Source organism: Acinonyx jubatus, chromosome B3 (genome assembly GCF_027475565.1).
Source record: "Acinonyx jubatus isolate Ajub_Pintada_27869175 chromosome B3, VMU_Ajub_asm_v1.0, whole genome shotgun sequence".
Lineage (NCBI taxonomy): Eukaryota > Metazoa > Chordata > Mammalia > Carnivora > Felidae > Acinonyx > Acinonyx jubatus.
Genome location: NC_069386.1, coordinates 93067651 through 93090193, shown reverse-complemented (window position 1 = coordinate 93090193; position 22543 = coordinate 93067651). Strand labels below are relative to the sequence as shown.

The following is a 22543-nucleotide window of genomic DNA, read 5'->3' as shown; positions in this document are numbered from 1 at the left end:
GTCCATCAGAAATGGTAAATAAGTAGAAAATTTTAAAACTATATTTTCTTCTTATAATTTACATAAAATATATCTGTTTACTGTAAATTGAGATTTACAATTTAGGAAAAAGTAGAAAATACTATTAAAAATGGAAGGAGGATAGATGAATTATACTGTGGTAAGATTATTGCATGTGTGTAGTGAGATAAAGAATGTGAAGTATCAGCTTTGAAATGAAAGAAGGGAGATAATAGTAAAACCTGAAAAGAGAGTATGATGATGTAAAGTTGTGAGCATGAAGAATAAACTACTGCCTATAATTAGACTATGAAGAGTTATGAGTGCTGTTAGCCCTGGAACAACCACTAAAACACAATTAGAGATTTAAAAATCAGTACAAGAAATAAATTACAATCATATATATCAACTGAAAAGAAGAAAGAGAAGGAGCCACAAAAGAACAAAAACAGAAAGTACAAGTGGAGAATAAATAAGATGGTCTTAATTCCAAACATACCAAAAATTACAGTAACTATAAATGAACTAAATATTAAAATTTAAAATGATAGAATAACATAGATGAATATAACAGAAACTATACTGAGGAAAAGTAGCCAGAGACACAAAAAATAATTAGTGCATAATTTCATTAACATCAAATTCTAGAAAAGGCCAAAACCATCAGTCAGGAGAGTCCTATCAGTAATTGCCTGGGATAGGAGCAAGGGCTGTGAAGATAACTGCAGAGGAAAGAAAGGAAGGAAGCTTTCTGGGAAGAGGAAGTGTCCTGTATCTTGATTGAGCAGCACTTACACTGTAGTATATATCAATCAAAGGTTATTGACCTGTACATTTAAAATGAGAGAATTTTGGGGCGCCTGGGTGGCTCAGTCGGTTGAGCGGCCGACTTCAGCTCAGGTCCCGATCTCGCGATCCGTGAGTTCGAGACCCGCGTCGGGCTCTGTGCTGACAGCTCGGAGCCTGGAGCCTGGTTCAGATTCTGTGTCTCCCTCTCTCTCTGACCCTCCCCCGTTCATGCTCTGTCTCTGTCTGTCTCAAAAATAAATAAACGTTTAAAAAATAAATAACATAAAATGAGAGAATTTTATTGCGTGTAAGTTATATCTCAATAAAGTTTTTTTTAAGTGTATCAAAATACTGATTGCTTATTGATCAGTATATCAGACTTTATGGGTTCAAATATTGCCTCTGCTATTTTCTTACTGTATGAATTGGGCAAATTACTTAACCATCCTAAGTTTTGTCTATAATTGGGAATAATAGTAGTTTATAGCACTGGTGAGAGGATTAATTCCTTATCTGGAGCAGGTGTTCACTATATATCAATACCATATTGTAATAATATCATTAGCATCACTACTATTTTTACGAGGTTCAGAATGTGAAACTGTTGAAAGAGATATATCAAATCATGAGACAAAGTTATTCTCATGTTCAAATAATTCTTTTAAAAGAGAAATGAGACTTGGATAAAAAGTAAACTCAAAGAGATGCTATTTGGTAATGTAAGATAGGGCAATTAGAGTCAAGTCACTCAATACATACAAAAAACATTAGTTTCCTATTAATGCTGTAACAAGTTACCATAAGTGTTGTGGCTTAAAAGAACAAAAATGTATTATCTTACAGTTCTGGAAGACAGAAATCCAAAATGAGTCAAATAGGGCTAAAATCAAGGTGTCAGCAGGCCTACTTCCTTCTGAAGGCTCTAGGGAAGAATATATTGCTTTGCCTTTGGTAGCTTCTAAAGGCTGCTTATATTTGGCTTGTGGCTTTTTTCTTCACCTTCAAAACAAGCCACATAGCATCCTCTCTTTCTTTCACACGACCTTCTTCTCTCATATATCAACTCTCTTGCCTCCATCTTATAAAGATACATGGGGTTACATTTAAGATCCACCAAGATAATCCCGAATAATTCTCACCTGGAGATCCTTAATTTGACCACATCTGCAAAGTCCCTTTGGTCATATAAAATAACACTCAAAGATTCTAGGGATTAGTACACAGTTGTCTTTGGAGGCCTGCCAAATGCCATACGAGCAAGATTGGAAATGAGAGGGGAGGAAAGGAGGAGACACTAGTGCCCTGAGAAATTTTATTTTTAAAAGTTTACAAGTGTTTGGTCAAGGAGAAACCAATGTGAAACAAAAACAAATATATGAAATGAAATGTCATTGTTATTTTTAGGTGTCCTCAATGTTTATCTGCGTTTGAAAGGGCAGACAACCATAGAGAATCCACTGTGGTCTTCAAGTGGGAATAAAGGACAACGGTGGAATGAGGCTCATGTTAATATATATCCAATTACTTCATTTCAGGTAAGAGAAGAACAATCACTTCTGTAAATAGATTGCTACACATGAGCATAATGTTAAAAGGCAGACCTTAAGCAAACATTAGAATATGAACATTCAGAAATTCTGTGATACAAGTATCATAAAATGACAGTATTAAGTTTTTCTTTAGTTCTCAAAGCTGTTTTATAAAGAGAAAATGACCCTTTTTCTTATTAATACCTATCAAGTAATATGTTTGAATAATTATCTTTCAGAATCTAAATGATTTGCCTAGTGGAAATGTAATCCATTTCTACAAATTCACATGTGTATATTTTGTTATCTGAAGTTAAATAACACGGGTTCTTATAATAATGGAAGCTGGGTAGTCTGTTCTCAATCTGTTTGAATTTTAGTTGATGAAATTTTATATATTTTAGCAAAATGTGTCTCTTTAGGCTAATGTCATTTTAGTAATTTATCACTTTGATTACCAAAGCCAGAGAACTTAACAAAGCTATTTTTTGTTTTGACATAGAAAGGTAGGCTTAGATTGAAAGCTACAAATATATAATATAAATTTTAATGACTATAAAAATGGCCACTATGGCTTGAGACAATACTTCATGAAAATATATCAGTGGAGAAAATAATGTAGTTGTAATGATTTTAGTAACTATATATAGTATGTGTATTTTATATATTCAAGTGTTTTTTTTCTATCGGTGATTTCCTCAATATACTGAAACATATTTTTGCTTCCTATGTAACTGCCTCACCAACACATTATTAAATCAAATATATATACAATAAGTTTTTAAGAGAATAGTTATATTAATTATTAGTTATTGCCATAGACATCAATTTAGTAAATATTTATTAGACACATTCAAGATAATCATTTATTCTCCTAACGAACAATAAATACTTTTTGAGCTACTACCATATGCCAGGAACATACATAGTTTGAAGATCTCAAAATGATTGCTTGGGGTGCCTGGGTGGTTCAGTCAATTGAGCATCCAACTTTGACTCAGATCATGATCTCATGGTTCGTGAGTTCAAGCCCCACGTCGGGCTCTGTAGTGACCGCTCAGAGTTTGGAGACTGCTTCAGATTCTGTGTCTCCCTCTCTCTCTGCCCCTCCCCCACTTGTGCTCTGTCTCTCTCTCAAAAATAAATAAACATTAAAATTTTTTAAAATGATTGCTTACCTCAGATTGGTAGAAATATACATCTAAACACTGACATCACATACTGTAAAAATTGCAGTAACAGAGGTATGCACAAGGTTCTGTGAGCACACCCAAACAACAAGAACAGTATGGAGGAATGTCAAGAGACACTTGAGGTATAAGGTGAAACCTGAACCAAGGAGAGGGATTGCAAAGCCAAGCAAGAGCTAACAATATTGCAGCAGAGTTCAGAGTAAACAAACATCGACATCATATACCATAGGATTTGCTTGAGAAACAGAAAAACTTTTATCTAGAATTTGGTACCTAAAGATACATCAGACTGGGGTGATCTGAGGTTAAGGTTTAGATAATGGGGAGTCATTGGAAGATTTTAGTTGGGGAATGACCTGGTACAGTGGTCATGTTGGGTTCAAGTGGGTAAAATTGGGCTGGCAAACAACTTAGCACTCACAAAATTCACATAAAAGATGTTGAAGGAATAAACTCAGGAAGTGGTATAAAAAGAAGTGGATGATTTCAAGATATACTTAGGTGTGAAAACTAGCACAGCACTTTTATGTTGGGAATTTGGGAAGCAGCCATAAATGACTAACAGGTTTCCAACCAGGGAATCTTGGGTAATGCCTGTGCTACACATTACCTTAAGAAAAAAAAAAAGGAAGGAAGGAAGGAAGGAAGGAAGGAAGGAAGGAAGGAAGGAAGGAAGGAAGGAAGGAAAGAAGGAAAGAAGGAAAGAGAAAAGCTTCAGGGTTGAATACGGCTACTTCTTTCTTGGACATGTAAATACAAAATGCCTATAGACTATCCTTTTAAAGCTGTGCAGGTTGCTGTATGTGTTTATGTGAAACTTTGGAGACATACACATTTGTGAGTCATCAGGTTGTATGTGCTACTTAGAAATGTGGGAATGGTTGATATTTCCAAGGGAAAGTGTACATAGGTGAATAGTGATTAAATGATGGAACCATGCAGAAAGCTAACCAATAATTAATAACAACTGTGGGAGAAAGAGCTCAATCCTAAGTAGTATTTTTTAAAGTTAAAAGGAAGGAGATCCAGGAAAGTTGGGTGCCCACAGAATTTAAAGACAGTGATACCCAAATAGAAAAGCAAGTTGAGTCCAGTGCACTGGTCATTACACAGAGTGTCCAATCTTTACCAAGATTGGTAAAGAACCACCTTGGTAAAGAACCACCTTGGTAAAGAACCATCTTGGTAAAGAACCACCATCATAACTAAAATTATTTACTCCTCAGAGTTAATAAAATGACCTATAGGCAGATATTAAATTTGTTATATTTATGCAGTTATTCTATAATTTTTCACATTAGTAAAGTATGAATTTTGTTTTGTTTTGTTATGATCTTACAAGGGAATGTTGCTTTGGTCAGGTTGTTACAACAGGGAGAATCCACAAGGGAATGCCCCCCTGGATATAAGCAATGAAGAGAGTTCATAGAGGAAAGAAATGAGAGGCAGAGTATCAGTTCCAAACTTGAGGTTTCATCTCATAGAAAGGAATTGCTTTCCTTTGTGATTTGGTCCATCTTACTCCATTGCATCTTATAACCAGAATTGTTGATTTAAAGAAGGGATTTCAAGATGTGTATTAGTCTTTTGTTACCAGGAAGGATGTGGTCAGTATAAATTCAGAGTAGAACATTTTTACAACTCACTACAAATGACACATTTTCTGCAGCCTCAGAGATTTCCATATTAAATTCACAAAACGAGATTGATTAGAATGTTTAAAGCAGATGTTCAATAAAGTGTTATTCACAAAACTCCAAACCTTGGAGAACTCTTCACTACAGTCAACTCTTCGCCTCATTCCACTTGAGAAGTCAGCCTTGGTTTGCATAGTTGGTGCTCACAGTATTTGTCATTTCGGTGCTTTTTGTTCTTTTGTAGATGCATATTTCCATCTGGTATCAATTTTATTTTGCTTGAAGGACTTCTTTTAACATTTATTTATTATAGTGTGGGTCTGGTAAACATAAATTCTTTTCACCCTTTGTACTTCTGAAAAAGTCTATTTCATCTTCATATTTTGAAAGATCTTTCCTCTGAGTATAGGATTCTAGTTTTTCCTTTTGGAACATTAAAGATATTCTGCTGTCTTTTTGTTTGCATTGTTTCCAAGAATAAATCTGTTGAAACTCCTATTTATCCTTCTGTGTGTAATATGACTGGCTGCTTTTAAGATTTTCTCTTTACCACTGGTTTTGAGCAATTTAACTGTGACATGTTTTTATGTCATTTTCTTCATTTTCCATGTGCTTGTGGTTCATTGATTTTGAATCTGTGAGTTTATAGTTTTTATAAAATTTAAGCATTGTCTGGCTAATATTTCTTCAAATATTTTTGTTCCTCCTCCTCTCTTTGAAGACTCCAATATCTTATATATGTATATAAGACCCCTTATTTATGTGCACGTATATAAGGTGTTACAGTTCATTGATGCTTTTTAAATGCTTTTTGATTTTTGTGTTTCAATTTGCATAGTTTTCTGGTGTGTCTTCACATTCATGAATCATTTCTTCTGCAATGTCTAATCTGCCTTCAATCATATTCAGTGTATTTTGCATTTCAGACATTATCATTTTTGTCTCTATAAGTTCAACTTGAGTGTCTTAAAAAATATTTCCACATCTCTAGTGAATGTTTTGAGTATATGAAACCAAGTTATACTAGATTTCTTTGTCATTGTCTGCTAATGCTAATACCTATGTCAGTTCTTGGTTGGTTTTGACTGATATTTTTTTTTCCTCCTCATTACAAGCCATTATTTATCTGCTTCTGTGCATGTCTGGTAGTCTGATTGGGTGTCAGACACTGTGAATTTTATTCTGAGAGGTAAAATTCTTAAAATTTTATTAAATGCAAATTTTTTGTGTATTTTTTTTATATTTCTGTAACTATTCTTGAGCTTGTTTGGTAGTTATTTGGAAGCTGTTTGATTATCTTGGTCTTGTTTTTAAGATTTGTTGGAAGATGCTGAAGCAATGTTTAGTATAGGGCTATTCTCACTGCCAATGCAAGAGTCTTCTGAGCACTCTGTCCAATGAATTATGAGGTTTTCATGTCTTGTGTGAGTTAGGTACTGTTACCTTAAATGCATCACTCTGGTTCTTTCCCAGTTCTTGTGTAGTTACCAGACATTCACGCCCTGATGAGTACATTACTGAATACTCGAGGGGGACTTTCTGCAGATCTCTGTAACTCTGTCTTTGCTTATATCCTGTCTTGCACAGTCTAGCTGCTTTGGACTCCTTAGACTCTCAGCTCTATCTCCTCAACCCAGATTTTCTACCAGGTTCTGTCTTTCTTCTGCTTGCACCATGATCTATAAATTCTGTATAGGACAGTCATAGGATTCACCTTGTTTGATTCCTGTCACTCATTGATCATTGTTCTTCATTACCTAGTGCTCATTGTTTCCTATATTTTGTCTAGTTATTTGGTTGTTTCTGATGAGAGGATAGGTCTGGTTCCTATTTATCTGCCTTGCTGAAAGCAAATCAAAAAGTAGCAGTTTTTAATGAAGCATTGCTACGCTATGTAATTATCAAAAATAAAATAAATAAAATAATCTTTATTTTGTATTTCTATGTTATTTTATTCTCTGACATATTTTTAGGTCTGTTGACCTAAATTCATAAATCTTGATTTTTGAAGGAAACATGAAACACAGCTACATCATCCTGCCACATATATTGTTTGTATTTTGGTTTTGAGTTTGTTGTTATTTTGAACTCTTTTCAGACAAAGTGATTTTATACTCAAAAATAATTTATAACCTATTGAGCTTTTCAAAAATACTTGCTTTGGTATGTAATGCCTACCAGGAAAACATGGTAAAAACTGTACAGAATATATTAGGATATAAATTAAGTTATGAGAAGTTTTAATATTACTCAAATGTAGATTTGTGGCATTGTAGAATGTCTTTAATTCAAGTGGAAAGGATATCTCCTACCTCTTGGAATTTTAAATGAGATATAAGTAGTCTTGAGCCTCTGCTGCACTGACACTTAGGTTGTTTTGTTTGGAGTTGCATACATTTAAATTATTTTGATTTATAAACCCTTTAAAAAACAGCCACTTGCAAAGTCCTTTGTTTGAGTGTGCCCAGTTAGTTTGCTTAGCTGAAAATAAAATTGTTTAGTATTTCTCAGGGTTAGTAGAAGTTTTAGCCTTCTGAAATTCCTTTTGGGGTTATTTTTCAAGAATTAATTTAACATGATCAGTGCTTATGATGAAAACATATTTTATTTCTAGATTTGGAATGAATACAGCAAAAATTCCAAAAAAGGTAAAAATGATGCAGTGTTATCTTAGAATGCTATTTATCATTTATATCACACACCAAAAACAAAACAAAACAAAACAAAACAAAACAAAACCATCCTTTTTAATGCTTTACTTCTTTTCATAGTATATTCCAAATGCTTTCCAGGGGGGAAATATGGAGACATCCTGAGACATAAAAGATGCTCTTTATATTTTCTTTATTACAGTTGAAAGGATATCTGGAGATCTTCTCCCTTTATATCCTCATTTAAAGATTTCAAAGTGATTTCAAGACAGTGTATCTTAAATAACATACATCCTTAACATGAAATAGGGTGGGAAAAGATTTTAGCTCTCTTTACATCATGCTCCCTTCATGCTTATCTAGGTAATAATAATAATAATAATAATAATAATAGTTATCCGGAATATATTGTCACATGGTCAAGTAGATGTATATCTGGCATTCTAAGCCAAATTCCAGGGCCATTATATAGACACAACTATGGCTCCTAAAGTAACTATTGTAAACATTTTCCAATGACGGGGCACCTGGATGGCTCAGTGGTTAAGCTTCTGACTGGATCACAGGTCAGGTCTTCATCTCAGGGTTGTAAGTTCACCTGCACTAGGGATCCACACTTGGTATGAAGCCTACCTAAAAAGAAAAAAGAAAACAAAATTTTTCCAATGTTAAAGCTATTTTAAACTTTATTTGTATCTTAATTTTTTCCAAGTGATGTACACTGTCAGTTTTCAGACTGCATTCTTAGACTTTGTGGTTGCCTTAGCAGTAATAATCAGAAGTGATGTATTTCTTGTCTTGAAGAATATGCTATGAGCATTTGCAGAAGGCATCATTAATATTGAAGTCAAATCATCAAAAGTGTGTTGTATCCTTTGACTCCCCCATCTATTTTTATTCATTAGTGTTGCATGGAGCTCTTTCTTCCTTACTAAGAAATTATATTTGAACACAGGTTTTAATAGCATCATCTATATCTCTGTCTCTTTATTGACATCTGTATCGGTAAGCTTTAATGCACTATACTGTACGTAAGAAATTGTCAATCAGTGAATTAAAATAATTTTGTTTAGTGTCATTCTAATAACAGAAGCCAACATACATTTTATTAACTTCCCACTTGAATATACCCACCAACAGTTAATTTTATGATCATGCAGTATTTATCACATATTAGGTTTGATGCATTGCATGTGCACACTGTGAAAATATATAAAATTTTAAACTTGTCATTTACGTTAAGGGAAATCATTTAAATAATATCAGTATGTTGTGTGTAAAGACCACGTTTTACATAAATTGAGCCTTCTTTTAGGAAACCTAAACTTTAGCATTTTATCCCTAAGTATATAGATGTCATTAATTCCTTCTTTGTGGCAATTAAAGCAAATGCATTTCAGAAGTATTGAAGAGGAAAGGAACATAATTTTACCCCTCTAATGTAATAGTATTCAGAATCATGATGGTCCTTCATAAAAATATGACAAAATTTAACCTGTTAAACTAGAGAACATTTATTTTATAAATGAATAAAATACATTGTTATCATTGTATACAGATTATAGCTTCCAGTTTGAGATACATCATAAGGAATGGTTATAGTTTCTTCTTTTTTATACCTGGGAAAAAGCTGTTTGTCACCAAGGATTTATTTTTGTAAACACTTGAAAGTTTGGCCAAGGTACACTGTTTGAATTGAATCTGTATGCATTTTATTTCTGTTACCTACTTCACAATCAAAAACAATATAAAGGAAAAAGTTATCCCTCTAGGTCTTAGTCTAGAAGTCACTTACGAGTATATTAGAATCCATAAAATTTTGTTATAATAATTAAATATGTAGTTGGAGTTGGAGTTCAGAACATAAAAAGAACAATGCGATAAATATCTCTTGTGAGAGTCTGTAGGAGTTAAAAAAAAACAATCTATATCTTCTTAGGAGCAAAACTCTTACGGGAATTTAAAGGAAACAAACAAACATATGGCATAGGATCTTTTTCTCCTTGTTCAAATAGGAGGCTGAGGAAGACTACAGTATTTCTCTGGAATATTGGATTCCCTATCATTGCACGATTACAAATAAATATTACAAACACTAATTATATAACTATACCAAGAGATATTGTCAGAAATTATTTTTATCATCTACTGCTGTTTACACTATCTATGCTACTACTATATTTCTGATTTATTTCCACACACAATACATAGAACACCTGTTATGCTTACACAGTAAGTAAAGTTGCTTTACTCAGTGACAAACTGTATTATTGATAGTTGTACAGATAAATGTAATAATTTATAAATCTGCCAGCTTTTATTTCTATAACACTTAACTCATTCAGGATCAAAAAGGGATGAAGTTTTCATATAAGAAAATGTGCTAGATATAGGCAGTCCTGATGACACATGACAGTTCGACTTGTGTTGATTTGTATTTTTGCTGTTCAGCCAACTATACACATACAGTCAACTCACTTCAGGGAGGCAACACGCACATTAAATTACATCAATCTACTCTGATGCTTACCGAAAAAGGCTCTCCCAACGCTTCCTCTCAGTCCTATCACAAAAGTAGTGTGACAGCATCCTTCACAACCTCTCTGCTTCATGGCTCTGTCTTTAACCCAAACGTAGGTCTGACCATATGTTTAAGCATGAACCTAGGTAACCTGAATGGGAAGAAGAAGGAAGGGAGGATAAAGACAGCTAATGGGAAAATTAGGAGTGATTGATACTTTATGGTCCCTAAAAGACATTTTGAAATGCTTTGAGCAATGGCAGCATCATTCAAGGGCCAGCAGCTTTGAAAAGATGTTGATGATTTACACATTTTAGTTCTCACTTTTTTTTTAAATAGTCTCATCTTTTTTATATTGACACCTACCTCCGGGTGACTAGAACTTGCTAAGTAAAAATAATTGTGTACTTTAAATAAATGAGAAAAATTGTGGATGATTGTCTTACCTATTTACCTCTACATAACTAAGATGGAAAAATCTATGTATTCCTAAACCTGTTTCTCCAGCATCCTTCCCAATGAAAAGACTATGACTTCACCTTCATCTGTTTAAATTTCAAGTGCGAGCAGGTGCAGAACATTCTAACCTACCCTATCAGCCTTCTCACGGACACTTCACTTCCCACACAAAGCACATGAGAATGCAGTCCCCTTCTTTGCCATGGCCACAGCATAAAGCCTGTACTCCACTCTACAAGCTGGGTTTGCTTCCTTTCCCTTCCCACACCATCTTTTAAAATTAAAACTATTGGTTACTGAGGAGGTTTCCTCTTTACCAAAGCAAATTTTCCTGATTAATGCATCCTTATTCCTGCTGCAGTCCAGAATTAAAACCTGACTGGGAGCCAGAAATCTGTACTTTATTCCATTTGATCCTTTATAATAGCTGCAAGAAAGAAAGAATTGTGATGACAGTACTCCACTTTTATTCAGTCAACTATTAGCCGTGTGGCCAAAGTGGAACATGTTGGATTTTATGGAATAAGACTCATAGCAGCATGAATCTGTGGGTTCTAACTTTCTCCAAGATAACACTCCATTCATGTTGTTATCTTCAGGAGAGAAGACTCAGCATCACATGACTGAAACTAAGAAGGGGGTGGGAATAACCATTGATTTACTCTAACAATGATTCTCTACCAGGTAAGCAGCACATTTTAAAATAAGGAAAAATACCCAATGACCTAAAAACCCATAATTAGGAAACAGGCAGTAGTGCTGATAGGGGCAATTTAGGATGACCTTAAAGAGCCATGTGCTCTATAAAAGGTGTGCATATTAATGTTTTAAAATGCATTCACCTCAGCCTTGTTCAGAATAGCTGAAAATAACTTTAATGTCTAACAATATCAATAGGGCCACTGGTTACATAACTTACGTGATACCCATAAGGTGGGGAATTCCACAGTCATTAAAATAATTTCCCATTTTCTGATTTCAGTGCTCTTGGATTTTTATACCATTGATTTTTTTTTTTTAACTCAGGTTGTAGGACCTTGTGATTTAAACAGCCCTCTGAGGGTTTTGGGTTTTTTTTTAGCTATTTCCCAGATAACTTTCCAAATACCACCTTAAGACAAAAGCAAGTCATTATTCTAGGCAGTCAAAGTAATATTTCATTTTTTATTCTGAGGACTGAGAATCCATATACTGCTAGCTGGGTTCTATATTATATTTTAACTCTGGTCTGCCATTTTATTCTGGCTTGAGTGATAACATGACATTTTGGATGTTTTCCAAAGAAATGGCTTTGGGAAATCTTTATTAACTTATTTATCTCAACATAGGTAAGCAGAAAACTCTTTCTACACAAATTAAATATAGTAATAAAATTTTCTCAAACTTTTCTCTCCTATCAGATCTTGAAAATTATTCTTACGCTATGGATTCGTACGGACTATGAGCAGGGAAAAGGAACTCAATGCAAAAGATAACTAATGCTTCTGCTTACTAAAAGATTTCAATTCATAAAATTATGACAGTATATCAGAGAACAATAGATAAATCTTTCAAAGGTAGCATAAGTATTCTGAAAATCACCACAAATTTGCCTTTAAGGTGCCATATTAAGATACTTTCAAAGACAAACAGAACCAAAAATTTTGACATTGATAAAAATAGACTTTCACTCAATTTGTTGCAATGAAATAAGGCTAAAAATTGTATTAAAATGCATACATCAGCTTGATGTTGAAACAGCTCTTTATTAAGCTAATTTTTCTTTGAAAAGACCAAACTAGATACTTCATTTTGGCATGTAGAAATTTTTGTGATTATAATCACTAAATGCATAGGTTGCCTTTTTGTATCAAAAGGATTAAAAAGGTTTTGCTAGAAGCAAGGAATGACTGTGGGATTATAGAGAAAATTTTATAAGTCTTATTTCTGCAAAAACGAAATAATAAAAATTTGCTAATTGTCCCTATATTGTTATTGTATTCAGAATTTAGCAATAAAAGGAGACTGATTTCATTCATCTATACTTTCACCTCTCATGTATCAAGTCTCAGTGCCAATCACTGTTGTAGATACTGGAAGTTCAAAGGTCTGACACTAAACACTCAAGCAAACCCATAAATATCTTCAGGTGTTTAAAAATAGAATGTCAAAAGTGAAATTATAGAGGTATATCATAACATAGGGGAATGTGAGAAACTTATTCACTGTATTTGCAAGAGAGCAAACAATTTCATAGTGATGGTAAACCCTTGTTCTTGGCTTCAATAAACATAAATACTGCTGTAAAGAACCGTGAAGTGATTTATCCCATAAAATATTTCTAGAAAACCAGTGTTAGATGTTTAGAGAAAACTGGAGGGAATCTATCTCAGAGAAATACTGTTCAAATAAACATTTTTCCCCTGAAAATGAACAGTGGTAGGATTTGTAGCAGTGGTAGTTTTTATTGTATTATTCAATTAAGTGTAGTTTTGTTTTAAAACCAACACAGAGCTTTTGATGTGAAAACTAATATTAGCCAAGGAAGATCCTATGATTGGTTTTGTTAAGAACATTCATGTTTTTTTTAAGCAACAACTCTGAAGACTGTGAATAATAAATGATGCCAGAATCACTGTTGATTTTAGGTTTGGCTCCTTGGTTTCTCAGTAAAAATCCATCTACAAACCAAAGCTCTACATTTAGGTTTGTTTCATTCATATTTGTAGCTCATTTTTGAAGGTATTCGAGGTCCTGGCATAGAAGGTGACATTGCCATTGATGATGTATCAATTGCAGAAGGAGAATGTGCAAAACAAGACCTAACGACTAAGAGTAAGTGTCTATTCTTGGATTGGTTTGATGTAATGTTAAAGTAACATATTAACTGTTAATATCGTCTAATTTTTAAAACTCATTTATTTTTTAGTTTGTAAGTTTAGAAATTCCTTATATGTGAGACCCTAAAATTGTGAAGATATTTTGAAAACAAAGTATTAAATTTGAGGGTAGGCATATTAGACCTAAGATCAAAGTAATTTTGATTTAGGTCTATGTAAGGCAAGCACACCTTGATTTTTAATGAAGATTTTTAAAAATATTTAATTCATATTATTAATTTCAGAGGATTCTTTAACTTTTATTAAAACATTGGCTAATCTATATACTCAGCACACATTTACATAGCAATAGCTATTTTTATTGCCCCAGTTTATGAATGTATTTTCCAAGTCTGACTTTTGCAACCATTTTAACAGATTCACTACTGTGAAGAGCCTAAGTGTATACAATAAGTAACAGATCAGCCCATTTTTTCCTGCTATAAGTAACCTATGTGCATCACAATCTTGTTTAGTAATTTGGTTTCATTTTTTCACACATGAATATTTTAGTTTAATGATATATTCAAATTTTATTTTCTTGCCACAAATATGTTTTTGAATAAAGGAGATATAATGTAAAATATTATTAATATGTGTAATAAAAGATATAAATTTAAAAATTACAAATAATGCAGATAGCATCAGAATTATGTGTTAGGCAGCTTCTTAAAATCCTCATCTCCATATTATCCATGTGAATCTGAGAAAAACCATTTCTTTTAAAAATTCCTCCACTTGAAAAATTTTCATAGGGTCATCTGATCTTTAATTTTGTGATTATATAAAGGGGTATATCGATCAAGCTAAATTTAAACAAATAACTCATCAATTATTTAGTACACATAAAAGGAGCATGAAAGTCCATTTCGTAACATGTAGAGAAAATAGGAGTCTTTGTTAATTGCATATAGTTATTGAGAAATTGCATTAGTCTAGATGTTGAAAGTCAAATTTGTGCAACTACCCAGTGATTGCTCATATGAACTGAACTGACTCCATTTTTAAGCATTGTAAAGAGACAAAAACTAAGATTGTATACAACAATGAGCCACTTGGCTCATAGTTTTCACCTTCTTGTCATTATACTTAGTATTTCAAGTAATAAATTTAGTAAAAATTTTTTCCCATGTCTGGCTAATTTCACTTTAAAAAACCAGTAGCACTACCCAAATGAAGTAGGTTTGTCAAATATGCATTCTCCTTAGAGGAGGAGAATGGGATTTCTTTTGCATTTCATAACATGAGCCAGTCATAGTAACATCATATTAACTGAAGATAGTTACCATATTACATAGGAATCTTACAGTTAGATAATTTAATCACTGAACCCTATTACAAATTAAATTCAGGAAATTGAATTAAACTCTCCAAATGAGGAAAGCAAGAGAACTCCCTCATGGAGAAAACACAAGTGGTGACAGTTGCCACAGTAAAATGACAAGGATAACCCATAGGGACTTTATTGTTACATATTAGTATACTTTCATAATCAGTTTTCTTCTCTTCTAAATTGAGAGAAATGTGTGTCTGTTTTAAATAAAATCTGTCTGTACTGGAGTTATTTCTATTTAGCCTCTGGAAATCAGAGGAAATAGCCCCAATGAACAAAAACATTCTCTTTGGTATGAGAAAGTATTCTGTTACACTAGTGTACATTTAACTATCATTTATTAAGCTCATTTTGACAAGTAGTATTTGGTGAATATCGTTAATTTCTTAGTACACACCAATTTGGCGGCCCAAAGCTTCTTCCTAACTGCTCAGGTTCCCAACCCTTCTCAGTCAGTATATGGTACCACAATATCAAAAGCTAAGGTTTTGCCTTCTCTTCAAAACCCAGGTCTCACCTAGGTGAGATCCATGTTATAACTTAAGCTAGGTTCATGAATTACCAGGCTTGCCTATGTTAGCCCTCCTAGGTAAGGCATACATTCTGAGAGGTGTCACCTGGACATGGAATTCTACTTGAAACTCCAATTATGGTAGCAGTCTTACAGCAGATTGTTGGGAAATTTTTTTTTTCAGTTAGAATGTGCTTCATAGTGCTTCTAAAACTCACACTAAACAGAAAATTATTTACCCAATTTATAGATATTGGGCTGATCTAAGCACATATAATCCAGTTTGCCGTAGTTAAATTTCTACCCATAAAAACCCCTTCCTAGTTTTCATAAAAAGTACTTTTTCTCTGTCTTTAATCATAACCATTTCTGGAAGCTCGGGGTGGGGGGAGAATGAAAACTGACCTCTTAGGATTTCTTAGAATTTTCTCTGTGCACAGGCTTTCACATGGCTAGCAAAATGCTGAGGTTGAGCCCAACCACACACTTACACAAATATCTTCTGAACAAATTTTCATAGCATAGCATATCAGCTTCAAACATTTTTCTTTTATCAAATTTCTAATCACATATTTAATTTATTTTCTTATTTTCCTGTCTTGGAAATAGACTGATCAATAAAACAAACCAAAAAAGTATTTTGTAAAAATGTTTTCCATATGCTAATATTGCTTATTAGGTCACCACAGTTGTATCGATAGCTACATGGAGTATTTATTCTCTATTTTTGTTTGTTTCTTGGCATTATCTCTCTTGTCTTTAGATTCTGTTGATGGTGCTGTTGGAATTTTAGTACATCTATGGCTTTTCCCGGTCATCGTCCTCATCTCTATCTTAAGTCCTCGAAGGTGACCTTATCCTGGCAGAGGCTATAAAAGATTCACCAGGCACTGGCATGAAGAAAGAGTCTTTGTAAATGGACATTGAAAAAACAAACTACCAAAGATTCCTCCACTGACTACTGACTCAAACATAAAATAATAAAAACGAATTTTTTAAAGCACTGGGGATAAAAAAGACATCATGGAAGTATAACTTATTCCAAACTACATATAAAAGATAATCTTGACCTGAGTAGAGAAGAGACCTTCAGGTGCTTTTGTGGCTAAAAAGATTACAGCATCATCTGGTCATCTGGTTGAACTCTGGAAAAAAAAAAAAAAAAAAAAGCTATAGAAATCCTTGTCAAAGCACAAAGTCATGGCTGGTTTTGTTTCAAATGAATAGTTTGCTTGTTACCATGGAAACCTAATGGCCTGCCAACAAAAACCTCACTGTAAACAGGGTACGTGAAAAGCTGGCATTTATTTTCCTTTCAAGAAGGTTTTACATAGAGAATTAAATAAATGTAGGCCCTTTTACCTTTGGTTGTTACCCTTCCTTGAAAATAACCCGAACTCAGAATTATTTAAAACATTCATGCTCCTCCCCACCTGTCCCCATCCCACCTTTCTTGTTATTATTTGTTTTCCTCCCATGGCTAAGCTAGATAACTGTATGCTGTCTCTTTTTGCATGCATTACTATCCAGGATGGTAAACCTAGGCTTACATATTACACAGGCTTATCGGAGTTTGCTCGCGGCCACTTGAACACCCAAACTAAGTCATCTGTTCCAATGAAGAAACCAAACCACCATCTTTTATAAATTGCCATGGAAACCAAGTGCCTTCAATGAAACAAGCCTGAATAATTTTCAACTCAGAAGCTTGCACAGCTAAGAGTGGTTTGTGTAAAACTATTTTGTAAACAAACTACAGAGCCTAAACGTGCAAATTATAGGCAAGACAGCAAAAGCCGCTTCTGAAGAAGAAAGGACCGAAGCTACTGCGTAAGCCCATGCAGACAAAACACTTGTTGGACCTCCTAGACAGCCATGGCCATTCGGCTTAATTGTCCATCAGAAAATAACTTCCATTGAGACCACACATGGGAGCAACACTTTTTTCTTCCAGGTTATTAAATGGGTCAACCAGAGCAAAAGGTTGTTAAAATAATGCTTAGCGCAGAAGGTGGTAAAACACAAGAGTGATTTTTTTACTCTGACCTCCATTTGAAATGAAATTGGCCCTAGCTTTAGAGGGAGCAAAGAAAATGTTTGTGATTGCAGTGCGTACAAACTCTACAGCGGAACTGGGCCTGAAAAATCTGGCTTTATTCTAAACACTGAGGGTAATATGCCTCTGCCCTTTAGTCAGACTCTGTGCAAATTGTGAAATATTATTTTATTATTTTACCGAGATTAAAAACACTTTTACAAAAAAACAAAAACCTGTAAAAATGATTTTGAGCTACCTGAGGACAAATCATACCTTTAACCAGCCAGTTTTCCAATGCATTGTAAATTTCACTTAAACCTGTTGGTTATGAAAATTTGAAGATCTTTTTCCTTAAATTATCTCAGCTTTTAACTTCATTTAAAAAGACTTTTGTCTAAAGAAGAATATTATTATTATTATATGTTCTTTCAACACCCCAGGATTAAAAAAAAACTGATTATGCAAGTAATTGGAAAATAAGTATTAAATTATAACATTTGCAAATATTAATATAAAAAGCACAACAAAATGTAGTGGAAAAATGATAAAGCTTGGTTTTTAAAAGAAAAAAATTCTGTAGAAATGTTTGTGCAAATTCAGTAATTCAACTTAAAAGATAATTTTACAGCTATGTTCAATAAAGCCTCTTTCCAGGTAAGGTATGCAAAGCGGTATGTGTGTTTGTTGAGCAATGTTTACTTGTCACCAAAATGAGACTAGCTATATATACAAGTTATCAGTTATGATACCATGGGGTAAACCTTCAGAGCTTCAGACACCTTAATGTTGGCAGGAAAGCATTTAATAGGAACCCTTGATGCACTCTTCCATATTTTTCATACATGTAAAATAAAAGTCAAACTTATGAAAGTAAAATACGAACTTGGAATTTAATGTGTATTTTCATAGTGAAAGAGGGGACCAGAGCTAGGTAGTGATAGAATCAAGCTAAAGCCAAGTCCTTTAAATTAAACAGAATTAACTAAGAAGCTTTATAACTTACTTGAACAAATCAGGCATATTGAAAATTTTCACAATTACAGTCAACCAACTGTTTTATCAAACCAAAGAGATTAAAGTAAACAATATTTGGGGCATGTTTGACTAACTCTCCTCACCTTGACTTCCATTTTGTGTGGCAACTCACCACTTCCTTCCACTATCCCATATTAGTGGATCATCCTTTCTAATTGATGTTTTGCACACCCATTGCTGATATTATTAAAAAATTGTTTTACATCTAAAGAGAGGCTTAGCTCATTGCTGCCTTCTTCCTTTATCTTGAATTTGATTTGAGTGAGACTTTTGAAAAAAACTAAAAAAAAAATCTATATTCAGAATATTTGGATATACATGTGTCCTTTCCAGGAAAACAATCAAGTCTACTTTTCTCCTTATTAACTGCACAAAGAAATTGCTGTAAGTGCAAGTTTTCAGTCCTTTTACAACGTACTCATAAAATACTAAAGTCTTTTTATAACCTTTCACATAGCTGCAGAAGTCCATGAGAACTGGCTGGTACTTCAAAAATTAATTTTGATTAATTTTTTGAGAAAATGCAGATGAGTGCCAGGAACAAAGGGGCAAGCAAAAGAACTGAAAAACAATCAGATTTATTGATATGGTAATAAATTAGAATATACATCACAAGTGGGTTCTGGATCATTTCTGTAAAACACCAAACTTAGAATTCGAATCAATGTTTTTCACTTCCCATCAAATGTTCAGTTGAAAGAAAATGAATAAAAATGCAGGAAATTTTAAAAGGTTGGGATAAGTCAAGTGTAAATTGTATTAAGTAATCTCTTGTTTAACATCAGTAATAATAATGATGACTTTAAACCACTTACCTGTTTATCAACTGCCTATCTTTTCCTAATATTTTTTTGTATTTATTATGAGTTAAACTCACCAGTATATTTCCCCTTTTCCTTTTTGATAACATATTTTAAGTGTAATTTATGTCAATTTTTTGTTGTCGTACTTTATAGGAAGGCGTCAGGCAATAGAGCTTTTAATTTTCTGGAAGAAAGATTACACCACGTAATGTCCAGGTCATTAATAGATCCGATTAGTTAGGAGCTAACTCTGTTTCCTTAGTTCAAACATGCTTGTTCCTCCACATTTAACAACATGTCTGCAACTGGGCCTATTTTAGTTACAATTGGTAGTATTTCTGTGTAGTGATATATAAAATAAAAGCGCATATTAAAACTGATAACATCTTAGATATGTTGAGATTCACCAAATTCACTAAATCTTCCAGAAGTGCCAAATCATGCCCAATATTTATTCCTTTCCAACAAACCCAAAAGTGAGAAAAAGATACCCTGTCATATTTGTAGGGTTTATATTATTCATTGCCTATGCATTAAAAATGTCATAACTTTTATTTTGTGCTTTAAAAAATTCTGAGTCTTCTCTTACCTCTAGTATACACATACCTAGCCGTGCTGTGTTTTTCTTTTTGCCTGCTACCTATTTTTGTTAGTTCCATGATGAATTATAACATGCTGTGTATCCCTGGTTTGAAATGTTTTCTTGTTTTGTGTGATTCATAGTACTTAGTAAGTTAGAAGTTTGGCCTGCCATTAAATTTTCTTTTAGAGACCTGAAAGATGCATGGTGCACTACAATGTCATACAATAGGCTAAACTAATGGGACTTCATTTTACATATATCACAGAATTGACTTTGGCAATGAATTATGATAACTACAATAATCAGAATTACAAACCAGCTAGTCAGTCAGTTACATTATATTACAAATAATAAAATCCCACTCTTTTATATTTTAAAATATGGCAAAATATGAATGACAACTGTACTAACTTTTCACCAAACATGCATTTTTATTTTAAGACTTTGTAATAAACTTATCTGTCAAAATGCATCATTGGAAAACAATTAATTAAGTTCTATGCTTAAGACTGTATGAAACTGGTTGTGATATTTTTCATGACCTATTTTGTTTTGATTAGGGATTTGAAAGATGGTGACCAACTAATATGATTTTGATAGAGTGGTTTTCAAAGGATTCTTTTGAATGCAGTTTCTTTAACAAAACAAAAAAACTTTTTTTTTTTTTAACATGCCTTTCAAAGATCAGGGCCTCACAACAGCATTTAAACTGGAAAAAAATTTACTGAAAACTCATTTCCTTTTTGGTTGATGACTATTTCTTACAAATTGTCTCACCTGTGTCTCAACAAAGCAGAAGGTTTATACTCTTCTTGCAACTGGGTAGTTGGTATCAATGAGGAGTTATTGCATTTTCTGTGAAAACAATAAAATCATAGGGTTCAATCCCAAGCTATTTCCTTTCCTCCAGTGTTCCTTTTGTGTCTAACCAGTTTAATCAGTTTTCTTAGTGCTTATTGTTTAAAAGCAGTCTCTGGCACTTTTTACTTCAACATAGGAGAAAAGCTACCACGAACAGACAGAACTTTTTTCAAATCTGGTATTAAAAAGCTCTTTGCTGAGTATCCATAATATTTATAAATATATGTTATTACATAGCAAAAGTAGGACTCAAAGGCTTGAGATTGTAATGGGAAATATGTCCATTCAGAATCAGTCAGTCATATGTGGATGTCTGCTTAGAAACAGAACTGAAGAGTTAGGGAGAGAGAACTATTCCACATATTTCCATATGGATCACTTTATTGCCATTTTAGAATAAAGTTTAATAAAATATGAGTCGTGATTTTACTATCCTGAACCCACACTAAGTATATTGAAATTAAGGAATTGGAATTCAAAATTTTGAGTAGGGTAGAGGTTAAACTCTGGGTAAAAAAAGAAATCGTTTTCTCAAGGGAATATTTACAACTGATTGAATTTAATTTCAATTGTTCTAATTTTCCATGGGTTGAGCTAAAAAATATTCTTATTTTTCAATCAAATGATGGTAAATTCTATGAATTAGGGATTAGCTTGTTAGTTTCAGTTTGTTTTCATATGGCTCTTGTTATCCTGGATTTCTAGGATATCACTTTTATTTCTTGAATCTCATCAGTATATTTAAATGTATAAGTTTAATTAAGTATACGTTGTATTGAATTTACATTGAATATTAGTTACATTTTAGATCTCAAATTTAGAATTAACTTACTTTTTCTTTTGATATTTTACTTCTGCTAGTTTCAGATAGCTGTATGTTATTTTCCCTTGGATTTTCTTTCAATAAATGCAATTATGTTAAATGCTCTATTAGTGTTTGGGGGAAATTTCTGCTGTCAATAAGCACTTAAGTTAGAAAAAAAGCTATTTAGAATGGCAATTATATTTTCAAATTAAGGTGAAAATGCCATCATTTCTCTCACTATTAAAAATCTTTTATAGACTCAACACTGCAATGAAGCACAATTAGCCCATTAAAGATATGTGTTGAGTTTTACATACTTTGTGAAAGATCATTTATAAGATTGTGTTAAACAAGCAGGCACTAAAAAATACTCCTGAATGAACCGTGATTTAAGAATTATGGCTCAATTTAGTAACTCTGGGCTTGTGTATGATATGTAAAATACTGATTGAAGATTATAGCATGGATGTTATCCAAGTAGATAGTTTCAGTCACATATTTCATGGGGGGGCACTGTAGGCTAAATGTGGGTCTTCTGAGGGAAAAAAATAATAGTGCTTGACAATGATTTGAGTGAACCAAAGTATAAATGGAATCCTAACAATTAGCTTGCATAGCTTAACTTCCTATCTTTGGTATTATATTTCTAAGAATATCTGTGAAATTATAGAAAAGTGAATACAATTATTGTTAACAGACACACTAATTATGTTTAAAAACCAACCCTTAACTATGTATTAAAATACTGTTTATTCTTTATAGCTATTTAGTTTAATAGTCAAATTAAGGACCTTATCTATCTTTTGACTTCCTATAGTACCTACATTCCTTTAAAGTATTCTTTAGTTATCTGAATATCTGCTCCCCAACTGAAACTGTAACCTACCCCAGGGCAAAGACTGTGTCTTTTAACAAGAGTAAGTACTTTCAACTTATC

At 33.1% G+C, this 22543-nt stretch overlaps 1 protein-coding gene across 3 annotated transcripts in view; it reads left to right on the top strand.

Annotated features, from left to right (window-relative positions):
- The window catches only part of MDGA2 (MAM domain containing glycosylphosphatidylinositol anchor 2), an 846425-nt gene extending 824696 nt beyond the window's left edge, over nucleotides 1–21729 (top strand). For 2 of the 3 annotated variants that reach the window (XM_053224436.1, XM_027065661.2), the window contains exons 15-17: nucleotides 2194–2324; nucleotides 13488–13593; nucleotides 16245–21729. In XM_053224436.1, coding sequence (XP_053080411.1) covers nucleotides 2194–2324; nucleotides 13488–13593; nucleotides 16245–16333 — 326 coding nt within the window. In that variant the 3' untranslated portion in view covers nucleotides 16334–21729. Of the gene's footprint in view, nucleotides 1–2193; nucleotides 2325–11378; nucleotides 11464–13487; nucleotides 13594–16244 lie in introns of those variants that run through there. The other variant, XR_003422473.2, reaches the window with a different exon arrangement.
- Nucleotides 21730–22543: the final 814 nt, after the last annotated feature.